At 44.3% G+C, this 25893-nt stretch overlaps 1 protein-coding gene across 2 annotated transcripts; it reads right to left on the reverse strand.

The window, feature by feature from the left end:
- Nucleotides 1–4667: 4667 nt before the first annotated feature.
- Nucleotides 4668–25232, reverse strand: LOC144149852 (uncharacterized). 2 transcript variants are annotated; one of them, XM_077681553.1, is made up of 4 exons: nt 25142–25229; nt 11453–11626; nt 6315–6428; nt 4668–5158 (listed from the first exon to the last, which is right to left on the reverse strand). In XM_077681553.1, the coding sequence occupies exons 1-4, from the start codon at nt 25220–25222 to the stop codon at nt 4991–4993; spliced, it is 537 nt and encodes a 178-aa protein (XP_077537679.1). In that variant the 5' UTR covers nt 25223–25229; the 3' UTR covers nt 4668–4990. The 2 variants fall into 2 exon arrangements, with proteins under 2 accessions (XP_077537679.1, XP_077537680.1); XM_077681554.1 differs by lacking the exon at nt 11453–11626 and having other exon boundaries at nt 25142–25232.
- Between the last annotated feature and the right edge of the window lie 661 nt (nt 25233–25893).

A 25893-nucleotide genomic window follows, 5' to 3' on the forward strand; every position in this document is an offset into this window, starting at 1 on the left:
CTTCCAATGATCAATCGGAGACCCCCAACGAGACAGTCACGATTATATGGGCACCAGCTCATACTGGCATTTCCGGCAAACAAGATCAACAACCTAGTGGCTCGAGATTTGACCCGCTTAGCCAGCGCTGTTGAAGCCGGGCCCGAGTGCATGCATCCTGCAGTCACAGACCAGGAAGTTACTCAGAACTATAGCCTCTTTCGTAGAACGTAATCCTACTCCGCGCCCTGCGGGCATACAACTTCCCACAAACCACCAGACTCCACCTCTTTGACGGGACACAACACTTTCCATTTCGTCGCTTCTGTGGAGAGCCTGGGAACCTCATACACATAGTAGGCGGCTCTGACAAGTGTACCGTAGATCCACCCAACCTCCATGTTTCCATAGAGATTTGGGAGACAGCCATGGCCAGTTCCGGCCTTCAAGATCAGTTGCTCTTGGAAACGGCCGTCGATTCGGCCTCCTCGAATGAGGACGCCTCTCTGAACCTTTGCCTCGATTTAATTAAACTTCATTTCTCTCTCTCTCTCTCTCTCTCTCTCTCTCTCTCTCTCTCTCTCTCTCTCTCTCTCTCTCTCTCTCTACAAGTGGTCATTACTGCTGCTTGTGACTTCATTTGGCTATCATCTTTCCTAGAGCCCAATCGCTGTCACCGGCCGCTGAAGGGCCATTAGAAAGTTCCTATCTCCGGTGGTTCCCTATCCAATGCCGTCCTATACACGCAGTCCAATGAGCCTATATAGCCCTTCTTTCTTTCCAACAGCTCTGTTAGCAGATAAAAGATGAGCAGAAAGAAATTGCTCTAAATGCCACCTGCCAGGCTTGGCAGTCGGAAATTAACGCCAACGCCGGACTGTTTTCTACTTCTAGCACTGCTAATCATTTTGTGTTAAAGCTAAAGCACCGTTGAAACTTGGTATAAATGAAAAGCGTAGCAGGCCAACCGATTTATTTACAATGCACATTTTTTGCCTCATTGTGCGAAAATAGGGGTGCATGCGTGCGTGCGTGCGTGCGTGCGTGCGTGCGTGCGTAACATTTGATCGATCAAAAAAAAAAAAAGATTGCGGGCGCGTACGATCTCCTCCCGCCAAAGAGACCGCCCGTTTGCCAGTAAACTACCTGCCCGCCTGCCTGTCTGCCTGCCTGCCTGCCAGGCAGAACATTGTGGTGAGGATGCATGATTTGGGGACGAGGGGCGGCCTGTCACGAGCGGCCGGGGGAGAGGGGAAGGGGGGGGGGAGACGCAAAATGCCCCACCACGGCGACACTCAAGGGTACCAAAAACGATTGTGGACGGACGGGTCCTCTGCTTAGTAGGTCGAGGCAAAAGGCAGCCTGCACGGAGGCTGCCCATTGCCAGAAGATTCTGGTTAGGATGCACCGATGGGGGAGGCGCTAGAGGCACCGGGGCGCTGCCCGCTGGCCAGGAGGGTGCATGTTCGCCTTCGAGAAGACTGTGGCGAGGACGCATTATTTGGGACGATGTGCCGCCAGTCACCGGTCGGCTAAGGCAGTGGATCACAGGGCGGCACAGCGGTGGCTATGAAGAGCCATGCGTTAGAGCGCAGCGCTTAAGCGCCCGCTCCTGTGGTTTCGCGTAGTTTCTCAGAGTCCGCCTCGTTGTAACCAAGAGAACAAAGACGCCACCGAAGATAGAGCGAGCAGGAAAGCGGAGGACGAAAGTATGGCGAAAGTGGGAGGGGAGGGCGAAATTTCCAGACCGCGCCAGACATGCTTCACGGCAGCAACGCGTTACGAGATAACGACAGGGTATACCGCATGCCGTCGTGAATTTGTTGAGGACACGATCACTTCCTAAGACACAGCAGCTATGCGCCGTCGCCGAGAAGACTACAGTTCGCGCTGCGCTCAAATTTCGCATTAGCGACTACCGTAATCGTTTGCCATATTTTTTGTTTCCTCAAAAAAACAACTGTGGTGTATAAAATTGCAGTAATATAAGCCAAGTATAAAATAAAATTAAATCATGAAAATGAACGAACTTAAATTAATAAAGGTAAACTTGCGGCCATAAAGAGTAATACTTTCACAATTATACAAATAGGCAGCCTTAAGTGTCCCAACGAACCCATTGTTAGGCTTCAGTTATTGTTGTAATCGTTGACCTACCTGTCCCGATTTGGCCCGCATTCGGGAACGTGGGAGGGTCGTAGTATACCCTCCAACCGAGTGACGACCCGCAGCGTGCTGGTGGTGACGGTGACTGACCGCGAGCAGCTGTGCTCGTCGGTGTTTATTCGCCAGCCGTGCACAATGTTTCACACCGAGCCTGGCAGGGCCACCAAACTCAGCGGCCAACGAAAATTGGGGAGGGAGCGGGGGCGCAACATACTCGTGACACTACCATAGAAAATGTTTTGCAGTAGTTTGTACAGTTAAAAAAGCTACTGAAGACTTTAGCTAAACTCGCCGCGGTGGCTCAGTGCCTAAGGCGTTGCGCTGCTGAGCACACAGACGCGGGTTCGATTCCCGGCCCCGGCGGCCGCTTTTCTGATGGAGGCGAAAAGCGAAAACGTCCGTGTGTACGAGATTTCGGCGGACGTTAAAGATCCCCAGGTGGCCAAAATTAATCCGGAGCCCTCCACTACGGCGCTCCTCATCGTCTGCGTTGCGTCGGCGCGTTAAACCCCCACAATAAATAAATAAATAAATAAATAAATAAATAAATGAATAAATAAATAAACACTTTCGATAAACGATTTCACTCTTCTGTGTATCTGGAAGCACTGCGAGAACTACAGCAATTGCCAGCACAGAGCAACAGTGCGTGATTTGCTCGTCGCTGCGGATGCAGCTGCTGTTTCTGCTTCGCTTTTGTGGCTTTCTTTTTAAAGTGGCAATGAAATGCGTTCTATTCTTCAACTTAAGGAAAGCCGGCAAATAGCCGCTACACCACTGTAATGATGTCATCCAGCGGTCGAAGAACGCCAAGACCGGGAAGGAGAGAAAAATATTTTAAGCAAATTTCTAAGTTATCTGATAAGGGGAGAGCAGTAATTTTTGGCTGAGGCCCTTTGCGACCCCCTAATCTAAGTACAGGATGTGTTGATTGACTACTTTTTGCAAGCATTTAGAAAAAAGTTGAAAACAAGTGTTGCAGGGTCGCTTTGGTTTGGCCAAGGCAAAATATTTGCACGAAGAAACATTCATTATGACTTAGTTTTTATGCCGCTTTGATAAGGAAACTAAACACGAGCACAAAAAAATTAGCAGAAAAAAACACGCCTGCTTTTTTTTCTTCGAACCCGTTTGAACCCGTTTGAACCGGTTCGAACCGGAACGGAATGGTGCTCTGGAACCGAATCTGAACCGAACCGGAAAGGCTTGAACCCGAACCCGAACCGAACCCGAAAAAAGTACGGTTCGACACTCTGGTTGCCAGTATTCGGTTTATGGCAATATACTTGCGGCAGAGTTCTATCAAGGGCGCTGTCAGAAAACTATTTAGGCCTAAGTTGCTCTTCGAAATGCCCTTTAATTTGAGATTGAGAGTTTATCCACCACAATATTGGAATGTCTGCTGGCCAGGGCCGTACCCAGAAATTTTTTTCGCCGGGGGTTATGACTTTTGGGAAGGGGGTAGTTTTGCTGAAAGCAACAGTAAGTATTGTTTACGTGCTGCCTGGAAAAGATTTCGGGAGGGGTTTGAACCCCCAAACCTCCCCTCTGGGTACGGCCCTGTCTGCTGCATTAAAAAAAACAAGAGGCGCTGCAACTCCCGTGTTGCTATATATTTTGTATATCGTTTTATCTCAAGGTAGTCATCTGCCGCAGTGGAGCACTCACTACGGCGTTATAATGCTTAACCCAATGACGACGGCTTGAGCTCGGCCGCGGTTGCTGCTATTGAAATGGAAACCAAAAGCGAAAATTCCCGTGTGCCGAGATTACGATGCGCGGTAAAGGTCACTATGTGGTCGAAATTATTCTTAAGCCCTCCACAAGAAAGGGCCTCATACCCCAAGAGTAGCTTCAGCACGTCAAAGTGCCCCCTAAAAAGAATTCTACGCCATTGAGATAATAATTTCAGACGCAGCATATAGTACCGTTGTGGTAAGGCAATAACTATGTTGAAAAGCTGGTGCATGGCTTCGACCCATATTAAATTGAGCTAGGTTAGTTTTACCAGCTGTAAAACGAGGGTGTATATAGCAAGTGGTCTTTTTTAGTACCACGGCAGGATCTGTGGCTTAAAAAAAATATTCATAAATATTTTTGCTTTGGAGGGTACAAGTACTGGTAACACAGAATAGTTCTTAGCTCTATGACACGACGCTGGCAGTGATGCGTAGAACAAAATTGCGAAGTACACAAATTACGTTGCTCTTCGCCCGGAAAGGCCGTGCGCCCGGGAAGGCAGTGCAGAAATGGAAGAAGCTTTAAGGAGAGTTGCTGATTCAGTGCGGTCTTCACAGAATATATAATCTCAATTATCTATAGAGCAAAATATCATGATAATTACAGCATATCACGGGCCAGGAAAAGGAGAAAAACTCTGTTACTTACCTAACTTTGCCCGTGTATCCCAGTTTCGTGTCCCCAACAAGAGCTTATAATAAATATAGAACACGCCAATGGATCGCAGAAATTCTAAACAAAAGTAGAGAATAATAGGGCTAAGAAGAAAAAATTGCGCGGCGATCTGTGGTTGTTTTTTTAAAGGTCAGTTATGCCATATGCCTTAGATTGTTCCAGATGCGGCCCATTGGTGGCATTCTGGCACACCACACAAAGAATACAGCATCAAAACAAAAGAAACCATCCACACGTGAGCGAACACAAGTTGCGGCCTTTTTACAGCACAGCTCAAATCCGACATGAAAATGGTACGTTTGCCGCATCAATAAAACATGAGCATGTGGCAGCCCAAGCGGACCACCCCTACACCACGGAAGCGAACAATCCCGGAGAATTTGGCATGTCCTGAAGCTGGTGCAGGAAAGGGTACCACAGCGTAGGACTGCTATCCGCTCATCTTCTCGTACTCTGTCCTGTAGAGGTTGCGGAATTTCTTGACACGATCGAAGGGGCCTCCGGGAAGGCACTGTGCCGTGAAGTCTGTCAGGTGCACGTTCCACAAGAACCAGGTGAAGTTTGACCGGATGTTCTTTTCACTCATTATGCGTTTGGCCTGGGGCAAAAGAAGGAAGCCATTTGAAGCGTAGATCGCAGAATAACCGAAAGATCTCAGGAACTCCGAAGAGTGCAGTGTTTCAATTGCAAGTTTAGTAGCTACCGTCATGTGTGTTGAGCCCACAATGGAAAAGCAAAGAAACACTATATTATGTTTGTTTGCAAGGTGCTGGCTAAAGCTATGTGCCCAAAAAAGCACGGTCATTGATAGATTTGTCCGTGTTTCGTTATTTGGCAAAATATGCACATTTTACTCCTGGAACAGGGTCCCGTAGGAGTGTTGAAGGGTCTGGAGTCACACTAACTCCTCTGTGTTAATATTCAAACGCCCCAGACTCCTTGGTCTCTGTTTCCTTAGAAAAAGGCTACGAAAGCAAAAATAAATCGGCTGGAGGGGTCAAAGCGAGTAATTGTGAGAGAACACCCATGAAAACATCCTAGGTAAAACGCTGTGTAATTGGCCATTTTCTTCCGATTCTGTTTGTCCAACTTCTCAGTGACATGTTGTTATGACTGTGTTTTTTCTTACCAAAATTTTATTCAAGAATTCAAGTGTATCTCGCACTTTAAGCACCACAAATTGTGTTCGATTGCTCTTTCCTAACACACCACTCGTAAGAGTCCGAGTTTTTATTTATTACATTATGTGAGGTTTTTGGAGTGCAAAAATGCTTGCAACTGGAATCAGTGAAGTTATGTTGCAGAAACGGTAGAAAAAGCGGAGTCAACATTTATAAAAAAAATTTCTACTCTCAAATGCACTTGGTTTTCACCACCACGACGATATCACAGTGATCAATAATAAAATCATGGTGGCGGCAGCATTTCGGATATTTTGATCTTTCGAGTTTTCAGTTTGGTTATTTTCGAAAACGAAGCGCCTCACTCAAACCAGTTCTTTTGTTTTTACCAAACAGTTGCAGGAGTAATGATTCAAACGGTAGTAGCAAAGGAAAAAACATAACCCACAAACAAAAAAATTTTTGACATTTTAAAATAGTCACACGACTGAGTTATAAATTCATGTTCGCAGAGGTTAGCTACAACTGAGAAAATAAGGGTGATTTATGTTCATTGCTTTGATTTATGTTCATTGCATTGATTTATGTTCATTGAAAGAACTACAACAGAAGTGACCTTTCCAAGTTCAGTACCTTTGTTTCCAGGAGCTCGAAAGTGTTCCAAGTTCTCAGTATGGTTGGAGGGCCCCGACTAATGTCAAAAATTGCATCTTCGATGGTCACAGTCGCTGTAGGTGGCTGGCACACCTGAAAAAGGTCATACACAATATAAATTACAAATATTGCCTAGCGGCTTTAAAAACACGTCAATATTAATAAACAATAAAAAATGATAACGATTTCAAGAAAATACTTGGTTTTGGTCGGGATTGCCAATATCTTTGCATTGTGGGCAGTGGAATCAAGGAGCCGTGCGTTTACGGCTTCAAATTATTGCGCTGCATTGCTCGTTTAGATCAATTAAGACCTGCTGCACGAAGCTAGGTGCACCAGCGCGCTGAGAATAATAGGAGGAAGGTGTTTCTTTGGCTACTTAAACAGACAATTGCCTCTCCGACATCTCTTATGTCTGCCCTGTATTCAGACTTGCGGAATAAAACTTGTTTGTATAGCAATCCTTCTCTACATCAGCAGATCTGTAAACGCACTCAATCTTGTCAGTGTTGGACCTCTGGGTCCTCCAGCTGCGGCGCGATGCTCAGGAAGGGGGGCGACACGTCGTGATACGATGAGGCTTTAATGTAAACTAGAAGAAGTGGAGCGAGCCGACGCAGCCACAAGAGCATGCGGCAGCTCGTGAAGAGCAGCATAAAATGATGATGATCAGTGTCGTCTGCTATCAGCGAGGAAGTCCCTACAGTCTTCCCCGCCGACAGATGACGCTAGGTCCATGGCTTCCGAAGGGTGGAGTACGGCACGCTGGACTGTAGTGCTGCTGGGCAAACGTAGAGAGCAAGTCCTGAGACTTCGTCCCGTCCATCAATCGACTCTTCTAATCGCGGCGTCAAGGTCCACAGTTTTCTATGACAGCGTTTTTCGCCGAGTAGAATGATTCTGTCCTTCCATAAGTGTCTTTTTCTTGGCTGGATTTCAGATTCCCGTGCATCAGTCGTCCGCCGTCAAGAGAGCGCTTCCTCCGCCATCGGTGTTCCCACTGCCTAACCTGTCGCTTCATGCAATTTGTCCACAGTGTTTTGGAAGCCACAGTCGTTCCATCAAAGTAGGAGCAGGAAATGTTTCTAAACCTAAACCAGGGAAAGTTGGTGCAAGCGGAAAGCTTTTCTTGCAGGTGTCGGACCTTCAGGGAAGGTGTGCTTTTGCTGCATTTTATTTCTGTTTTTCTCCATGGACATCTTGCCGTCTTCACTTCTGTTTTGTTCAGTGTTTGCAGCGCAACAATTTTCTCTTGATGTCTCCCTTTGGGCTCGGCATTGCGTCTTCTGGTTCGCTATTTCTTTTTGCGTTTGTGTTTCATTGACTCAGCTCGTTTTGCAGACTTTCGCTCAAGAAGAGTTTCATTTCTCTTTGACTCCTCGATGGAGTATAGGATGTGCGGGAGCTTAAACGAAAGTGCATCGAAACGCTGGTTCCGAAGACTGCTTCGCACTTTTAGTGTTCCCGGGGGCGAGTAGAAGGATTTGCCCTGTGAAGTCATTCTATGCTCGAAGGTGGAAACGACCGCAGTGGCGTTGCTCGGTGGTTTGCAAATTTTCATGGAAGCTCCGCCGGAGATTTCATTTTTGTGCATCCTTATCGATTCGTTATTGGGCTCTGCTTCAATGGGGGGATCGTTCATACAGGTGGAGTCTTGCGGTAGTCGGGCTGTCATTGGGTGCCAGTTTACCACAGATTGAATCTGGTGGTTCAAAGTAGCCCGTAAAATTCCAAGACTCGAATTAGCTCCAAAGGGCACCCGAGTGATTTTTTGTGCGTCTACGTCCTGCTGTGGATGTTCTGCTAGTGGGGATGTGTGCTTGCCTGTTGGTATTGAAAGAACGGTCGCCGGGCGTGGCGTCGAAGACCGGCATTCCTCCATTTTGAAACGTAGACTAGCCGTCAAGGTGACAACCTTGTCGCGGTACTGTCCGGCGTCTAACGTCTCACTCTCTAGCAAGTCGTCTGGTGTCTCCTCGAAAACCGCGTCATCCGCGTTCTCAATCTGTGCATAAAATGCGCCGATTCGGTCGAGCAGTACACTTACTGCCGATTGTGTCACCTCTCGATGTCCTTTTATATGGCCTTCCGCTTCCGCTAGAAGGCAATCCAGTTGCGCCCGTAGTCTGAGGCGTCGTTGAAGTTGCCGCTCTATTCGGTCGCACGCAGATGGGAACCCTCGCCAAGATCGCAGGCGCCGCGTCGTTTCCTCTGCTTTCGCGGCTCCGTGCGTCGATGTGCTTGGCGTCGGCTAGAAGTCCTGGGTTCTCAGCACCATGTGTTGGACCTCTGGGTCCTCCAGCTGCGGCGCGATGCTGAGGAAGGGAAGCGACACGTCGTGATACGATGAGGCTTTAATGTAAACTAGAAGAAGAAGTGGAGCGAGCCGACGCAGCCACAAGAGCATGCGGCAGCTCGTGAAGAGCAGCATGAAATAATGATGATTAGTGTCGTCTGCTAGCAGCGAGGAAGTCCCAACAGTCAGCATTGTTAGGGAAAAATACAGCACTATACTTCAATACGCCCATATGTCAATACCCATAACGACCAGACTGCAATACATTTGGTATTTGAATTACCCTTTTCAATAAATACAGACACGACTACTTAGTTATTGCCATATTAACGAAAAATAGGCGTTAAAACGTGCTGCACTGCAACACCCAAACAGCGCTCGCGCGATGCTGGATCTCGTGTGACGGTTTCAAGTTTAATTGCAACAAAAGGTTTAATAGAAGGGGCGAGCAGCGGAACGCGGAAAAATTGAATTGACTTTGGAAAACCTTCGAGAAGGGTAGACTATCAGAGAGTAGAGGTGGAGACGCGACTGGTATTTGCGTGGAACGGGCGGCAGAAGGCCATCGGGATTTGACGATATTTCCCGCGAATTGACGAAATATGTGTCGAGTTGTTTTTTATAGCTGCTGGCTTCGCCCAGACTATATTCCGGCAATAGCCTGGACCACTGCATGGTTTAAGTGATGCTCATGAAGCGAATGCTCGGCATAACAAAAAAAAAACACAGACAAGCAGTTTTCACTGTCTGTAGATACACTTTGACAAGGTGTATGCCATCTGTCAAGGGCAATTCCTTGAGAAGGGATGTACCAAGAACCCCAAGAAAAGAAATTGAACTGCGTTTCAGGAACGGCCCAATCCACGAGCGCCGCGACGGAGCACCACTGCATCTTGACCAAATATGGTACTGAAATGAGGAGCCAATCGCAGAACGCCCTGAAGGAGCCCAGAGGTATTGTGAGCAAATATAGAAGTGAAAAGGGAGAGATCCAATCCGAGAGTACCGCGAAGGAGCCCAGAAAGTGTAAAAGCGAAGAGTACAAAGAAAGGACAAGGATGAAACAAGGAACCAGGAGGCGGAAGCAGTTTCCGAGCTTCAGGAAGCAGGCAGAGTTACAGGGCCAGGCCACCGGCAGAAGCGGGCCGACCTCGAATCGGCTGTGGAGTCCTTGTCACAGCACCAATTTGCGTATTGGTGGCCCCAGCAGCGATGGTCGGGAACCTGCGGCCAGCGCTCACACCCCGTCCACTTTCCCTTCAACGGCCTGCAAGGCTAGGTTCGGCATCCCCCTGGGTACCTCCTGCGGCTGTGGGCGCCAGAATGATAGCATCCGAGGAAGCATATCGAGACGAGCGGTGCCAAGGCCGTCAACACAACGACAGCGTGGAGACGCCGGCCCCTCTACGAGAGGACTACAGCTACCCCCGTGTCACGACCATGCAACGGTTACGCCACGCCAGCACCGACGACCGAGATAGGCCAATCCAATAGGACACTGTTTGTAGAGGACAACTAGGTACCAGAAGCGACAATTCATTGGACATGATGACATATTATTAGGGGGTGGATAGGGTTTCTTTCTTTCTGGTGGTGGGAGGCAGCCTCTGGTTTGGTCTGAATTGTATTTTGCGACATTTATTTAGGTGTTTTATGGTTGATCGGTTTGGTGCTGTTTAGTCTTTGGGTCGTTTACTTCACGTTTTTTTTCCGCAGAACAAATGCGTGTTTTCTTGAACCCACCAACGGCTCTCTTGCGTTCATCTTTGTAAGCTAGTCGACGCACATCACCCTGACACTGGAAACCTAAGCTAATAAGAATACACAAACAATGAAACTTCTAGAAGGAAGGACAGCCTGAATCATCCATAGTATTCAAAAATATTATCTCCTCAAATATTTTGTGGCAAAATTCTTTATATTCATTGTTGCCAGATCAGGGGGAAGTAAAGCAAGAACAAACTTCAGATGTTGTGTACTTATCTGATTTGTTAAAATTTGGTTGCATTTATGGCCAATTCTCGGACGTAATCCCAAGTTTTCCATTTCTTTTTGATTGGAAATATAAAGTTAAAATTCGAAGGTATATTTTACAAGTTATACCACTCAGGTACTGGAAGGGTCTCCATTCTAAAAGTCCGTTTAAAAGAGGTGGAGAATTTGTTACGTTGCGCTTTCAACTGGTGTTTATGTAAGCTGCGTGCCAGAAATTCATTCCCCACAATATGGATGGTTTGTATTAACAAATAAAAAAACCACGGCGGTTTTCTTGTAACATTCATAAAACCGAAGCTTGAGAACCATTATTCCCGCAGGCCCATTTTTCTCCATAAAGATGGAAACATTCAGCATAGTACGGACAAATATTTAGTGTGGCAGCGCTTCAGACACAGGCGCTGAAAAACGTTCAAACATAGTGGCATACCTACAAACTTCGCAATGTTCAGTTTCAAAGCTCATGCCGACCCTATGCAGTTGGGAACAGCAGTCCACTGGTTGGGAAAGGGGGTAACATTTTCAGTTGTTTTGGCCGGCATTCACTGTTGCTCTGAGAGTTTTCATTGCTCATGCAAGCCATAGACTTGCACAAGCTCGTAACCGCGATTTTACACCCACGACGATGATTTCGACGCGTCTTCGTAGGTGCAAACGCGGAACGTCAATCTTGTTCGGAGTAACCTGACAACGATTTGCCTGGTAATAACGTGGGCGCAATGTAACATGTACGACTGGCTTGAGGTCGCATGTGATTCGCTTCCCCAGGGGGCGACTGCACATTTATCTACATTGTTTTTCTTATTTTTTTTTGCAGTGTACTTACCTCCGAGTAAGGAAGGAAAGTGGCATTGTTGCACCCCTTGTTCACTGCGCGTTCCATGTTCTCGTAAACGGCATCCATCAGGTATCTGGCCACACCCATTTGTAAAGATATGGCCACTGTCCTTGAGAAGTTGAAATTGCGAGCTTCCTTCGGTATATATCCCAAGGCACGTTCCTGCAGCAGGTGGTCGCCTTAACTCAAACTTGCAATTTTATCAATCTCGTACTTTTATTAATTTTCTGTGCAGTCGTTTAATAGTACACAATGGAAGGTACCCTGAAACATTTTGTATACTCATCAAGCGTAGTTAGAAGGCAGTTTACCAACATGCCCAGGGGCATACACGAGTCAGATGTTACTCCTCTACGCAACGTAACGACTGGTGTACACATTTTTCCTCTTTTTCTATCGAATATTTGTTTTCCTTTTTGTGCTCGTGTTAAACGCCGCACAACAAAAATAAGCGCAATAGCGGACTTTCTTCCTGCTGCACAGTGAAGACAAATGCACCACTTCTCTTAAATGCGCTACAAAAAGAAAGCCATTATTAAGAAAGGTATCAAGCAAGTTTTGCCGACAGTCGAATGCTGCGCATCGAACGTCGATACTCACTAGCCGGTTCACCATGCGCCGCTTCAATGAACGCCGTTTGATTGAAGAACATTTCATCTGAACATTTTACAGAGTCGTGGAGTGCACACTATAGCAGATAATTTGTCCTGCATGGTCAGAAAATAACATGATAGTTGTTCTTCCGCAAACTACGACCATCCGGCTGAACGGGTTCGGTGTTTATTTGTTGTGTTCGAGCGTATATCTGTGTATTTTTATTTGCCTCAAAATGTGTACGGGTGTCTGCAGAAGCTTCGACTGCATTAACATTGTAAGGTTACTCTGATTTTTTGGCCTCTGTCCGACAGCATTGTTATTTGTTTGCTTTGCAGTCATCACAGAATTCGAGGGGTACATCACAGTGCTTAATTTCGCCAGCTACCAGGTGTTTCAAGAACTAAAAGAGGAGTTGCCATCAGCTACGAGGTGTCGTTGTGCTTTTATAGATGAATTACGTAATGGAAAAACCATGCCATAGTCCTGGTATACTGATGTTCTACGCGCCACTTTGGAATTCCTTATCTTCGGTCGGTGAGATATTAAAAGAACAAGGGGTGCCAAAAGCAATAAATCAATAAAAAGCTGGTGCGAAAGCCTTCAGAAGGGATCGGAATCGCACATCCTGGATGCCTGCGATTCTAAGCTGATTGCAAATTTTTGCAATTAACCGCTGGAAGCACTTTTACGAATCAAGCTACCGTGAAAGTACAGACAGGCTGTGTTATCCAAATAGGACTGTAATAACCGGTGGAATATGCCAGTAATAACGTTTAGACGTGGATTGCGGACCAGCTAATACAATACTGGCGCTCTTTTACGCTTTTATGGCGCTGCAATACGTACATCTACAGCTCATTCCTTCCTTGTAAAATATTCACTGCAGTTTCTTCGAGACGGTTATGAATTTTATGTGCTTCCTACCGATGCCTGCTTGCTGGTAAAAATTCTTTGTAAGAAAACGGTTTCAGAACTCCGAAAAAAGAGTCAATATAAAGGCGAACTTGTGTAAATGTAACGCAAATAGTAGGACGACCGCAGCAGGCTTAATCCGCTGCACATATCCGGTAATCGGATAATTGCCATAAAAGTGAAATGGCTAAGATTGTGCCTAAAAAACGCGTATTTTCTTTGCACTCGAGAAATTTATAAAGTATGTAATTCTTCATACAGGCCTTCGATACGAACGGAATCAAGATTTTCGAGCAGCAATACTTATTTATCGCCACTAAAGCCTTTAAGCGAAATTCTATGAACGATAAATACCTTCGAAATAACTGAGATTGATGACACTATGTCTGATACACTGTCTTCTACCAACAATGCAACACCGAGAAAACTGCAAAATGAAGTTCTGTGGTGGCTTTACCTAGACCTTTGACAGCGCTACGAGCAGTAAGAAAATGAAGGAGCTTCCCAGTCTTAGCGCTGACACTTTTTAAATATACCAAAGGACTAATGACCTGTTTCGAACAACATAAGACCCTTATCGTACCTCGTCGCATCTTCTTGATAATAAACTCGCTTTTTAGTATGAACTTAAAATCAACAAGGCTTGCATTTCTCTCCCGCCTACTTTTGACGTTTTCTGAGGTGTATACTGGCGAGCCGTAAAGGTTGTCAAATTTTACCCTCGAATTTGAGAGAATATTCAGTGAACTCTAAGCGACCACAATACGTGCACTGCACCAACGTTATTCAATATATACCGGTTGGGAAACTCTTTATAGACTTCATGTATCTAAACAAGGTCCACGGTTGACCCTCATGCACTGCGGTTATGCAGGGGAAAGTTGACGGATGCGCCAAATGTTGACAGCAAGTTGAAAGAGTAATGAGCTCTTCTCGATTTCTTCCCGTTGGGTCCGGCCGGCGTAGAGAATGATCCGCTAGTCCTGGCTCTCCGTATCCGCACTCATAGTAATTATAATTAAGATTGTTTGCACTACTAGTAGCACACAACTGTTTTTCGGCTTCTTCGCGTTCCTAATTACTCGCGTTCCTCCAGCTCGATTGCAGCGCTGATTAAGACGTGGTCATCTTTTGTTTGTTTTTATTTTGTTTTATCTTGCATTGCAGCTGTTTCTTGCAGCCGTGGTCTCGGTGAAACGAGCTCGAAGCGGTAAAAGTCACGTGCGGGTCTCGCATCCGTCATTGGTTGCCTGTCTGTGTGTTAGGTAAAGTAGATGACAGCAACAGTCATGGGGAGCTGATGGGACATTCTTTACCGTGGAGGAATTTGTAGGCTGGTATTGGCGAGGGCCTAAGGCGTGTAATGGCAACCTTTCATTATTTTTACCAGGAAACGAAGTGTTGCTCTAATTATTCGCACTTCTTGATACTGGGCGTTTTGCATCAGTAGCAAATTTACCTGCTCAAGAGTGGTTACTCAAAACAGTTCAAGGCACGTTTAAAATTTGTGCATCGCGCGACCGGTGGCTTCAAAAGGACGCCTGTGCTGCCAGTGTGTGCTGAGCTTTGCATGGTGCTGCAAATGATAACGAAAACTGCCATCAGGAGCTGGTTTTTACCCGTTTGAAGCGCGCACGTAAAATGCGCTAAACTATTGGTTACAGAATCACGTTACATTCACTGGGAGAGTTGTGTACGCAATTACTATGCCGAGTGCATTAGTAAAATTGCGCGAAAGAGACACGGACGAAGGATAAAGCACCACGCACGTTATGCTTTATTGCTAAAACGTTTTCTCTTATTTTAACACAACAAATATTATTTTTAACGACTCCACAACATGCATTCCTTTTTACTTGCTTACCGCTTTTACAGAAATGGCCATAAAACAGAGACCAGGTCAGCAAGTTTTCCGGTAGGTATATCTATGACTTAGTGGAGATATGAGTGACTGAATTGAATCTTGGCAAGAATACACTAAACGCGCTGTTGTGAGCTAAGTAGCGGTATGCGAGATATTGATGTGAAATGGCAGAAGGCATCATCATCCACCAAGCTGTGAAATAAATGCTGTCCGTGTCAAGGAAGCGGGCGTATTTGTTTTGCATAAAGTTTACACGTGTTCAGTATTGAATATCGTTACATTATAGCACGACCCCGAAAGTGAACCATGTAAGATGCTAGCAATGGATTTACACAATTTACGAAACGCCGGCCAAGGCAGAGCTCAAGCACGATGAGTTTCCCGCGCAGCTTCATCTTCATCCGGATGTTGGGCCCACAAACATCTCCTTCCTATGACAACATTATCAAGTTGAGTTAGTAAATTTATTAGCTCAAATATATGGGTAAGATACTGGATGTTACTAAGCAAGTGCTTCGTACTCTTTGAACTGGTTTTCTGCATTAAATAGCGGTGGCGTTTCTTAGGGAGTCCGTACATTCTGCAGGTAACGCCCTCACCCAACCACTTCGTTTCATGCCGAAATTAACACTGCCAAGCTAGCTGCAGAATGCATGCGTGCCACAACCACTCTGCGGAGATCCACTGTAAGGCTTTGCGCTTCCGTCCAACCACCTCCGTAAATGGGGGTCACACTTAACCCGGTTAAGTGGTGCGGTGATGCACGAGTATTGGAGAAGCGGAAACTGTGAAAAATCATCCGGTCGTTTGCAGCTCCAAGAAACAACCCTTATTTTCATTGGAAGATGAGGAATACTAAACACTGAAACATTAGGTTTTGGCTGAAAAATCACACCCCTGATTTTTTTTGGAAGAGGAAGGTCGTTCTTTTTTTATCAAAAGAAAGCATTTCTTCGAAGCAGTGCGTTACATTGCGGAGACCGATGAAGTTAAAAGTGGCGCGTTATTGATAGCGGCATGACTTCTAAGATTGACCTTTTTAACTCGAAGAAACGTGAGTGAGGTGTAAACTTATTCTTATTTAAAAACAACTTCGCATCTGGCATCGAGGGTACAGCGCCGATTCCCTTAAACACATCGCCCCTGAAATGATTGACTTTTAGCTTTTAATAATAATTTCACATTAAGAGTAGGGTTTCTGCACAAAAATTTAAACTTGCACGAATTAGGCCAATTCACAAAGGTGGTGACGATGATCGGTTGTATAATTACAGGCCACTGTCTGGCGTGACTGTCTTTTCAAAAATATTTGAAGATATAACGCACAATACACTAACAAACTTGTAGAACACACCCGAGGTTATTTAACTGTATCAGTACAGTTGAAAAAAAAAACAAGTCATAACAGGAGGCTCTACTTAATACTTAGACAAGTATAACAGAAAATATAGAGGGAAAAAAATTGCACTCGGGTTACTCTTAGATCTAAACAAAACATTGGCTCTATCAATCGAAAAATATTCGTGAGAAGGCTTAAATAAAAGTGTAGAAATACGCCCAGCAGCGGCTGACCAATTAAGGAGCTATTTAAGTATGAGAGCACTTTGTTGAATATAATGATGTTTAACCTGGTTTATTCGAAATAGGGTGTATGCAAGGGTCAGGATGTTTTTCAAGGATCAAAGCTGGGCCCATAGCTATTTTGATACAGTCGGCCTACCATATACACCCCAGATAGCCATGCATGCAAATGACACGAACATGTCCTTCTCCGGTAGCAGTGTAAGCGAACTCCGGTATGACGTAGATAGATATTTAGAATTCTAAAATTCGCTGCAAAAAAAAACAACTTCCAGCTACACGCATTGAATTTGACGCTATCACTTTTAAACCAATTAATACCAAGATAGATCAAGACATTGATGTTGATCACAAGGTTTTAGGAGTTTGGTTTCATTAATTATCTTGGGAGCCTCATATCAAAAACTCCGGCACGGAAATTTAAAAAAAATGGCGTTCTCTTCAGATTGTTTTTGTTTATTAGTTTGGGTCAAAAAAACTGTTTTATACCACTGTTGTCTATTGGAAGCTTTGTTACTGATTATTAGTGTTGGAAGCCAAAAATAAGAGAATTTACAAACGGTTGATCCTCTTACAAAGGGTTCTCCATATATTTGCCACATTTCACTGACACTATTCTGACTTAAGAACGGGTGCACTATTTCTGCAGTACAGTAAGCTTAAAGCTGACCAAATTGTTTATAGGAATATTTTACAAGTTGTACACAAAGAAAATATTCATGGCAAATAGCGACGCTAACAGAATATAGTCTTTTAGATGTGCCAAAATACACGCACTGAAATTACGAACAGACGACGGCGGGCAGTCTTTTCTGCTTGAACACATCGTCATAGTGCAGAAAGTTGGGGACGAGACTGATTTCAAATATAGTAGAAACAAATTTAAACCCCAGGGGATGTATTATCTCTTAAGTCAGAATTTCTGCTTTAAAGGCTAGAACTGCAGATGTTTAGACTTGTTTACTGCGGAGGCTTTGTGGTTGTGTGTATATTCAAAACGCAGTCAAAGGTCTACTCTGATTCTGGAATATTACTTCAATTTTCATCGCTCTTACGTACTCTAACGTGCCTAATTGTACCTTTCCCTTACTGTTGTATTGTCTACTGTTCCGCATGTTGTTTGAATCTGTTATTACTCAAAGATTTGGTTCTCAGTTTATCAAGTTTGCTTACTCATTGAACTGTGTCGAAGGGGGCTTTTGAAACGTTTACGAACAGCTTGCCTCCTTGTACTCGTACGCAAATAAAAACTCAAAATTCGTTTTTGTTTCTTTATTCAGGTAACCTAAGCGGCCAGATGAGCATTACATAGGGGCGGGATGAGTTGAAGACCGCCGAAACATCGAAATCGCAAAAGAAAAGAATCAACGCAACAAAAGTAACATTGGAATACCATCAAAGCACAAGAAGTATACAAAAAAACTACACATTCGATCCCAATACAGTAAGTGTAAAAGTGGCAGAAGATATGGCAATTCATTAGCCAGAACAAACATTTTCAGCCTAAACACGATAATTATGATAAGGACAAGTGACAAAGAATTTTAAATCCCTAAAAATGCAAGGAGTGCGGTCTGGAAAGAAGAGGTTTATGGCGTCTGTTTGATCCACTACGGTACTTGGCAAACAATCCCATTCATTGATAGCCAATACAAAGGGTGAGTTCTAATATTTGTTTGTTCGGGCAAACATTTGGCTACCTTGGTGAGCGTTTTCCGTACGTGCGGATATAAAGGATGCCCTAATGACGATTTTGCAAGCCAATTGTGTAGGATGACGGTACAGGATGTTAAAAAAAGTTCATCTTGAAAACTGCCTGCGTTGGGTGAGAGAGGAGACATTGCATTGGTCCTTCAAGGCCGATACTCTGGCACCCTGAGTACGCTGACATAATTTAGCGCGCGGCCTTGTTCTGTACTTATTCAAGCATGATATTCAAACATCTGATGTGGTTGCCAAATCTTTTGCCCATATTCTAGGGAAGAACGGATAAGGGTATTGCGCGCTTGAAGCCGTGTCTCGGAATTAGCTAAGTAAAGTCGACGCTTGATCAGGCCGAGCTTTTTACACGCTTTTAGTGTGATTTTTTTCTATATGGGGGACCTAGTTAAAGTCGGAGGTGAATGTAATTCAAGGGTCGTTAAAGAATGAAACTGATTCCATTTTGGCAGTATCTATAATTATAAGTTCATAATTTTGCCATGGAAAAAATCCACATTTTTAATTTTTTCTACGTTTATTTTCATCAGCCATTTTTTGTATTCTTCAGTTAGAGTAAATAAACCATCCCAGAGTGGAGAAATGTCATGGCAAGTTACTATTTCTTTGTAAATTACACAGTCGTCGGCAAAAAGACGAATTGATGAGTAGGCGTTGCACCCTATGTCGTTTATATGAAATAGAAATGGTAAACGGCCGTGGAGGACTACCCGTGGAGGACTCTTGTTGAGACACCCACAGGGTTGGACACGTGTTCGCTTAATCATATATATTAACAACGGTTTGTTAAAGTAGTTGCGAATCAAGTGGGTCGTATTTTCTTCCAGATTTATGTTAGAAGTTTTAAGCATCACGAGATCATGTGGAACCCAATTAAAAGCCTTAGGCAAATCGACAAAAATAGATGGGTAAAAAGCAATCTAGGCTGCCAAACGTGGAGATGAGTGACCAGCTAAAAAGTTGTGTCTGACCTAAAAAATCTTTGCTCAATCTGTGTTGGTTGTTTATAAAGAAGTTATTCTGGTTAAGGTGGGTTACTACATGCGTGAAGAGAATATGTTCTAGTAACTTGCAGCTGATTGAAGTAAGTGAAATAGGCTTATAGTTAAAAAGATCAGACTGATCGCCGGATTTCAACAATGGTGGTGCATCGGCAAATTTCCAGTCGTACGGAAAGCAACCTGAATCTGGCGTTTTTGAAATAACCACGAAAGCAGGTAAGCTGAATAAGGACCAGTTATTTACAAGAGCGTCGCTGTTATGCCGTCAGGACCCGGGTTAGTCTTGGAAGCTCGGTGGTCGATAGCGTTAGCCATGCCATGGGCTGAAATTACAATGGGCCTAAGAATTGAAGGCATGTATGGTTGCGACCTCCAAATAGTCACTGAAAAGCAGCTCGGTAGTGAAAACTTGGGCAAAGGCTCTGTAAATTCATCGTCACATTCGTGCAATGATAACTTGTTCCCGGTTGCATTGATTATGACAGGTGCCGTGTTTGTTTTTCTTCCGGTTTATAGTCTTCCACAATTTGCCCTGGTCTGTTTTCGTTATACATTGGAGCGTAACATTAAAATACTTGTTTTGCCTCACGTTTTTCACCTAAAGTGCAAACCTGTTTGTAATTGTGCCAGTTCAATCGTTCGTTCTACTTGACTTTCTGTATTCCATTTTTCCTTATAAAAACATTTTGACATCACGGGTGAACATGGCACGTTCGTATTAGAGCTTATCACTGTTTTTGGCACGCACGATGCTTCTGTTCCTTTTAGCTTGGCCCGACATATACATGAGTTTTTATTATTCGTACAACCCGGAAACCCAGTTTTAAGAACAACAGGTAATGTTTCCAGCATATGGTTCATTTTTTGCACGTCCGAGCGTGCATAGTTAGTTTGTTTTTCTGTTTCATTTTTGATAATGTGTGCCACTGAAAGTGAGAAATGTACGGCCTTATGATAACGTACTTCGTCTAGAACAAAAGTGTTAGTAATTTCAGATTGATTTGTTAGAATGAGGTCAAGTAAGTGATCCGCCCGCGTTGGTTCACGCACTTTTTGCGTAAGTTGGTGCTAATCAATACGGTGAAGAAACATGATGCATTCGAGGAGGATATTTTTTGCAGTGACTAAGTTTGTTGGCCAATCGATAACCGGGTAGTGAAAATCACCACCCATGGTGAATAGACTACTTGGAAATTCGTACAAGATGCCGCCCATCGTGTCGTTTACAGTGTTGACAAAAGTTGCGCGACCATAGCGAGGACGATAACACGCGCCTAAAACACGGGGTGTATGGTCAATGTGGGCACTTAATCAGATCATTTCTAATGGTCAATAGACGTCTATTTGTCATGGGGGATACTCTTCTTTAACTACGATTAATACGCCGCCCCCGAGAGAGCTGCACCTGCCCTTGCGGAAAATTTCAAAGGTTAAAGAAAGAGTGAGATCTTTATGCGCTATTTTATCGGAAAGCCAGGTTTCTGAGCCGATTATGATATCGGCTGAGCACGCGTGTATAATATCTTTAACAGTATCATGCTTTGGAAAAATAGTGGGGAAGTTAGCTCGGAGGAAGGAAACCGGGGCAATTGTTTGTTAGTTGCGTGAGTGGCCAGCAGTGTGTCACTTAGCAAGGAACTGATTTTTTGAAGATGTTTGTAGAAGAACTAGGGAATCTTGCATTTGAGAGCTAATATTACTCAACTGAACACTGAATACAAGGGCTGCAGAGACTCTCAATCCTACAGTATCTAACTAAAGACATCTTTTCCTTCGAGGTCCTCACTTTCTCCTGTAGTTTGAGGCTTGAACGGGACTGAGTGTGTCACACATTTGACCGCCTTACTTCTATAAGTCCGACTGTCTAGCGGGCGAATTACAAGCCAAAATCTACGCAACACACCCCGAAAACCTGCGTGTTGTCGATAAGGTAACTTTAAAGCCTTACCAAGAAATCCGAATTCAACAAAAATAGAGCAGACTACGACACCCTTGGGTTAAGTTCGAGAATCCTCACAGGTCATTGCGAAATGTGTTCCAAACGCTAGTGCGCGGTAGCTGGTTTTTGGAGCCATCCTATATAACCAACACTTGTTCTTCGTTCGAACAGCAATAACTCTTTGTCATATAATATTTAAAGGCCATGTTTGAACGAAAAAACCGGAATGCATACGAACGCCGTAACCGCGTGTGATGATTTCTCATTTTGAGTGAGTGTGTAATGTGTTGGTCCTGGACATTTATTTCAGAGCATGACTCCTGAATAAGTTGAAAATCCGGCGTCAAAGTGACGACGCTGCCCCGAAAATGGTAAAATGATGCCACACAAAATGGCAAAAGATGGCTAAGAAAATTGCCGACGGCAAGAAGTATTTTTAATTCTTTTTAGAAGTATTTATATTTTTTACAGGGGTTTCACAGGGTCTACTGTGGGATGGGGAAGGGGGTAAAGAAGGTAATGGCGCCTACATCATCTTGTGTATCGTCATTGTACTTATTTATTTATTTATTGTTCGATTGATTTATTTTTATTTATTTATTTATTTATTTATTTATTTATTTATTTATTTATTTATTTATTTATTTATTTATTTATTTATTTATTTATTTATTAGTAATACCCTCAGGGCCAATGGCATTATAGACGGAAGTGGCTACAATCAAGAGCACAACAAAAAATGCAGCAAAGGTAATACACGAAAAAATACATCTTTACACAAAATAAGAAAAACAAAAAACGCACCACCAAACTTAACTGCACACAGCAAGGAATGGTTTATACAATGTTGACTACGGCATTTTGGAAAAGCGTATCTTTAACAATGGTTGTTATTGATGAGGGAAGGCGATTCCATTCTAAAGATGTCTGGGGAATAAATGACGGCGAAAATGCATTCGTTCGGCTCGATGCTATGCCGACATTGTGAGCATTGTCAACGTGAGAAGAAACGTACAATGGAGGCGAAATCAGTTCATGGTGCAGGCGTTGGTGATGAAATATTTTGTGTAACAAAGAAAGTCAGAAAATTTCACGTCGAACTGGTAAGGATTGAAGGTTAAGGGTAGATTTCATTGCAGCTATACTGGTGGTTCGGTTAAACGTAGACGAACTGAGACGTGCAGAAATATTTTTAACCAATTCCAGTGAGTTGATGACTTTGTGAAAGGAAGGATCCAAAACTGGACAGGCGTATTCAAATTTATACCGGATAAGCGTTTTAAGGGATGATGGTGCCTTGGCAAAATTACGTCTGTGGTAACCGAGCATGCGATTTGCATTGTTAATAATATAGTCTATGTGAACGGACCAGGTGAGATTGTTAGTGATGTTAACAGCGAGATACTTATAAAAAGAAACAGAGTCTAGGGCAATGCCATCAAGTCAGTAAACAGGTAGTGTGTTATTTTTTCTGTATACGCGCATGAATTTACACTTATTAACTTTACGCTCCATTCGCCACTTTAAGCACCAACCCAAAATAGAATTTAGGTGAGCTTTAAGGTTGGTTAGTTTGTCATGCCTAGGTAATTCCCGAACTATTATGCAATCTTGCGAAACAAACAGGAACATGAAAGCTTTTTTTTTGGTGAGCCCGGTCCTAAGGAGGCGATGGCCCCAACTGCAGGGGCAGGAGGTTGGGCATAAGATTTGCTCTTCTCTCCGCCGCGAGCCCCGAGCACTCTACAGCATGTGCTGTATTGTGGGCTTTGTTGGCGCGTGACACGATGAGCGGGTCTCCGTGGTCGTGTTCCTTCAGTTCTGGCGGGTTCATTCGGGTGTACTGAGCGACGGTGAACGTACACCGCCACTTTCTAAGCACGTCCCGCGTAAGAAAACCCTGCTTTTTTTGTGTACCCGAACTTGGGCCCTCCCGAGGAGTCCTTCTGGCGGTGGCCTAGGGCCATCAAGTGTAGCGGCACGGAGCTTTGCGCTGCTCTCTTGCTTGGCGACGGCTCTGCTATTCGCAGGGTCGGAAAGTGCCGTTTAGGGAAACAAGGTGTGGTGAGTCGGGGCGGATATGTGTTTCGCCTCTCACCCACGCGTAGGGGGCTAATTCTCGACGGCGCCCGCGTGTCCCGGCACCCAGTCTACCCACACTAAAATATATGTCATTGTGCGAAGTCTGCTCGCAATTGTCTTGATGGGGTGGCTAGTGGATCAGGCGACTGGGTTGCTACCGGTCTTGAAACGGCCTGTCTACTGTTAGCAAATACGCTGAACGTCTACTGTTGGCGTATACGCCTAACTGACCTGTCGTGACGACACATGACTGGACGTCTGTAATGGGGCCTCTAGTTCCACTTAACCCCATGACTTGAATGCTAACGTACAGTTAACGCACTGAAAATTGTTTTATTGTTGGCCCATATGACGTCATTCTTTCTCATAACACGTCACTCTGGCGCAAAATTTGAAAGTTTTTAAATACTTCTTGCGGTTTTTTTCGTTACAAAGCATGTTTTGTGGCTGTAATGGAGCTGAGTGAGATACTGAATCCTAGGGCTTTCGAATTAAACAAACTTTTATTTTATCTTCATGGCTCCTTTAACTTATGACTGCACAGAAGCGGCCCAATGCTCGAAAATCGGGGCTAAGTCCGCACAATGTTGCTATTGTTGTTCGTGCCTTTATTACAAAAATACATTTTGGAGAGTGCCTCGGAATCTAGTGTTTTGAAGGGGGCGGGACGCCACTTCACAATATTCCAAGAACTCTGAATTTGAAGCGGAAAGGTTGTAGAATTGAGTGTGACGAACGCCACCTGAATGTGATGGAGTGTGAGTAAAGAAGGTGCACATAAGCCGTGTGAAATTTTGAATGTAGGGAAGCAGTGTTATGTGCCAACGTGCGTACCACCGAAATTCACACCTTGAAAACAATATACGAAAGCGAAAAAGGAGCCGCATACATGGTGTTGCAGGAAAAAATCCAGTTTAAGTAATTCGCTCGCAAACGCCAGGGAGCGAAAGTGAAGAAAAGTTTGTTGATTCTATGTAGCAATGGGACAGTTGTTAATACGTGTCGCTGGGTTGCACCTTGACACCACTTAAAAAAAACTCAGCCTTTCAGGAATTTCTTACTTAACTCATTAAATTGGCAATCATTTTCGTCATTCCGCAACAACACCAAAAACTAAAAAGATGAAGGCGCCTTCTCGCCGATTGTGGCACCTAATGATTTTGCCTTCAATAAAATTCACATTCAAATAGCGTCGGGAGTGACGCTACTTGCTTAGACAAGCTGCCATATGCAAAAATTGAATAGGTCACACAAGACATTGAGTATATAGTTTAGAGTAGTACTTCAGTGCCACGACTCAATATTGCGTCATAAGAATGCATTCTTATACCACGTACGGTGGATTCGTGACTATAGATGAAGTAAGGTTGATCTAATTGACCCGTTCTGTCGTACTGCTAGAGACCTGTCTTTAAGATTTACTTAGGGCAGTGGGAGGGCTTTCAGCATATAATTGCAGGGGTAGGAAATACTGACATGCAAAGCATGTTTTCTGGTGTACCATATATGTTGGACTAAATAAGTTGATTGACAAAGCATCCCTTTTCATAGAAACGAAGAAAAACAAAAGGTGGAAATCGATAAGGTGACATGTATTTGTAAGCTGTCTCGAGTAAAGCCCCTTAAAATGCGGTGATACGTGTACCTGCAGGTAGGTTCGCAGCTTTGTCTCTACATTGCTTGGTGCTCTTGAAAGGATCGCCAAATTTAAAAAAAGAGGTATGTGAAACAAAAACGTTAGAAAAACTGAGAAAAGGAACAGCGACACGCGCTCGTCTGGCTTTTTTCTGTACGTTGAGTGCCTTAGATTTGGATATGGCTGTTATATTCACAGGCTGTCACAAACAGGAAAGCAGAAGCAGGGCTATTATTCTAGGGGCCCCTTTTGAGTGGTTTTACGTTTTCCTTTTTATCAGAGTCAGAGAGCAGAGAACACGAAATTATGCTTTCGTGTTTTGCACGTGACCCTCCAGGAAACTTACCAGTCTGGGCAAGTCGTTCGCGGGCCACGCCTGACAAGGGGGCGGATCAGGATCCGTGTAGGCGACATTCAGCATCACCATGATGTCGGTATCTTCACTGCAGCAAATGAAAGTGTGAAATCACGTAAGCGGTGCTTCATTGAAAATAAATGTCCTTGCCGTGTAACGCTCATATCCACATAAAGTACGGCAATTTTGCAGCCCAAGTACTTAAAGGTTGTTGGTCTAGGATGAGGATTTTTAAACCGCACTGTGAAAAGACAAAATGCACATTGCCTACCACAAATGAGTGTGGAGGTGTCTTACAGTGAGCTAAAAAATATTATGTTGTTGGAACAGCACTAGGGACGACTAAACTTCGTTATAAACCCGAAGTGTCTGCGTTTGTTAGCAGAGGTATAAAGCAGTTTTAGCAGGTAGCGTTGACTACAGTTACGACGATTTCGGTAAAAATTCCGCACTCTCCAGGAAGGGAACTATGTGGTGATGCACAGCATGCGTTGACGAGCGGCATCCGGATCCACTTGGCGACGTTGGCGTGCGAAGCGGCTTCGCTTTCTCGCAGTGTGGGATCCGCTGCTCGACGCTGGCGTTTCGAAGCGCCTACACTTTCTCGAAGATTGGCATCGGCTGCTCGACGTCGACGTTACGAAGCGGCGTCGCGTTGCCGAACGCCATCTGGATCGGCTGCTTGGCGTCGACGTTTGCAATCTGCATCTCGAGCTTTCCTCTGCGGAGTATTGCTTCAGAGG

Source organism: Haemaphysalis longicornis, unplaced genomic scaffold (genome assembly GCF_048455015.1).
Source record: "Haemaphysalis longicornis isolate Haplotype H1 unplaced genomic scaffold, Haemaphysalis longicornis Haplotype H1 scaffold_8, whole genome shotgun sequence".
In the NCBI taxonomy this organism is placed as follows: domain Eukaryota; kingdom Metazoa; phylum Arthropoda; class Arachnida; order Ixodida; family Ixodidae; genus Haemaphysalis; species Haemaphysalis longicornis.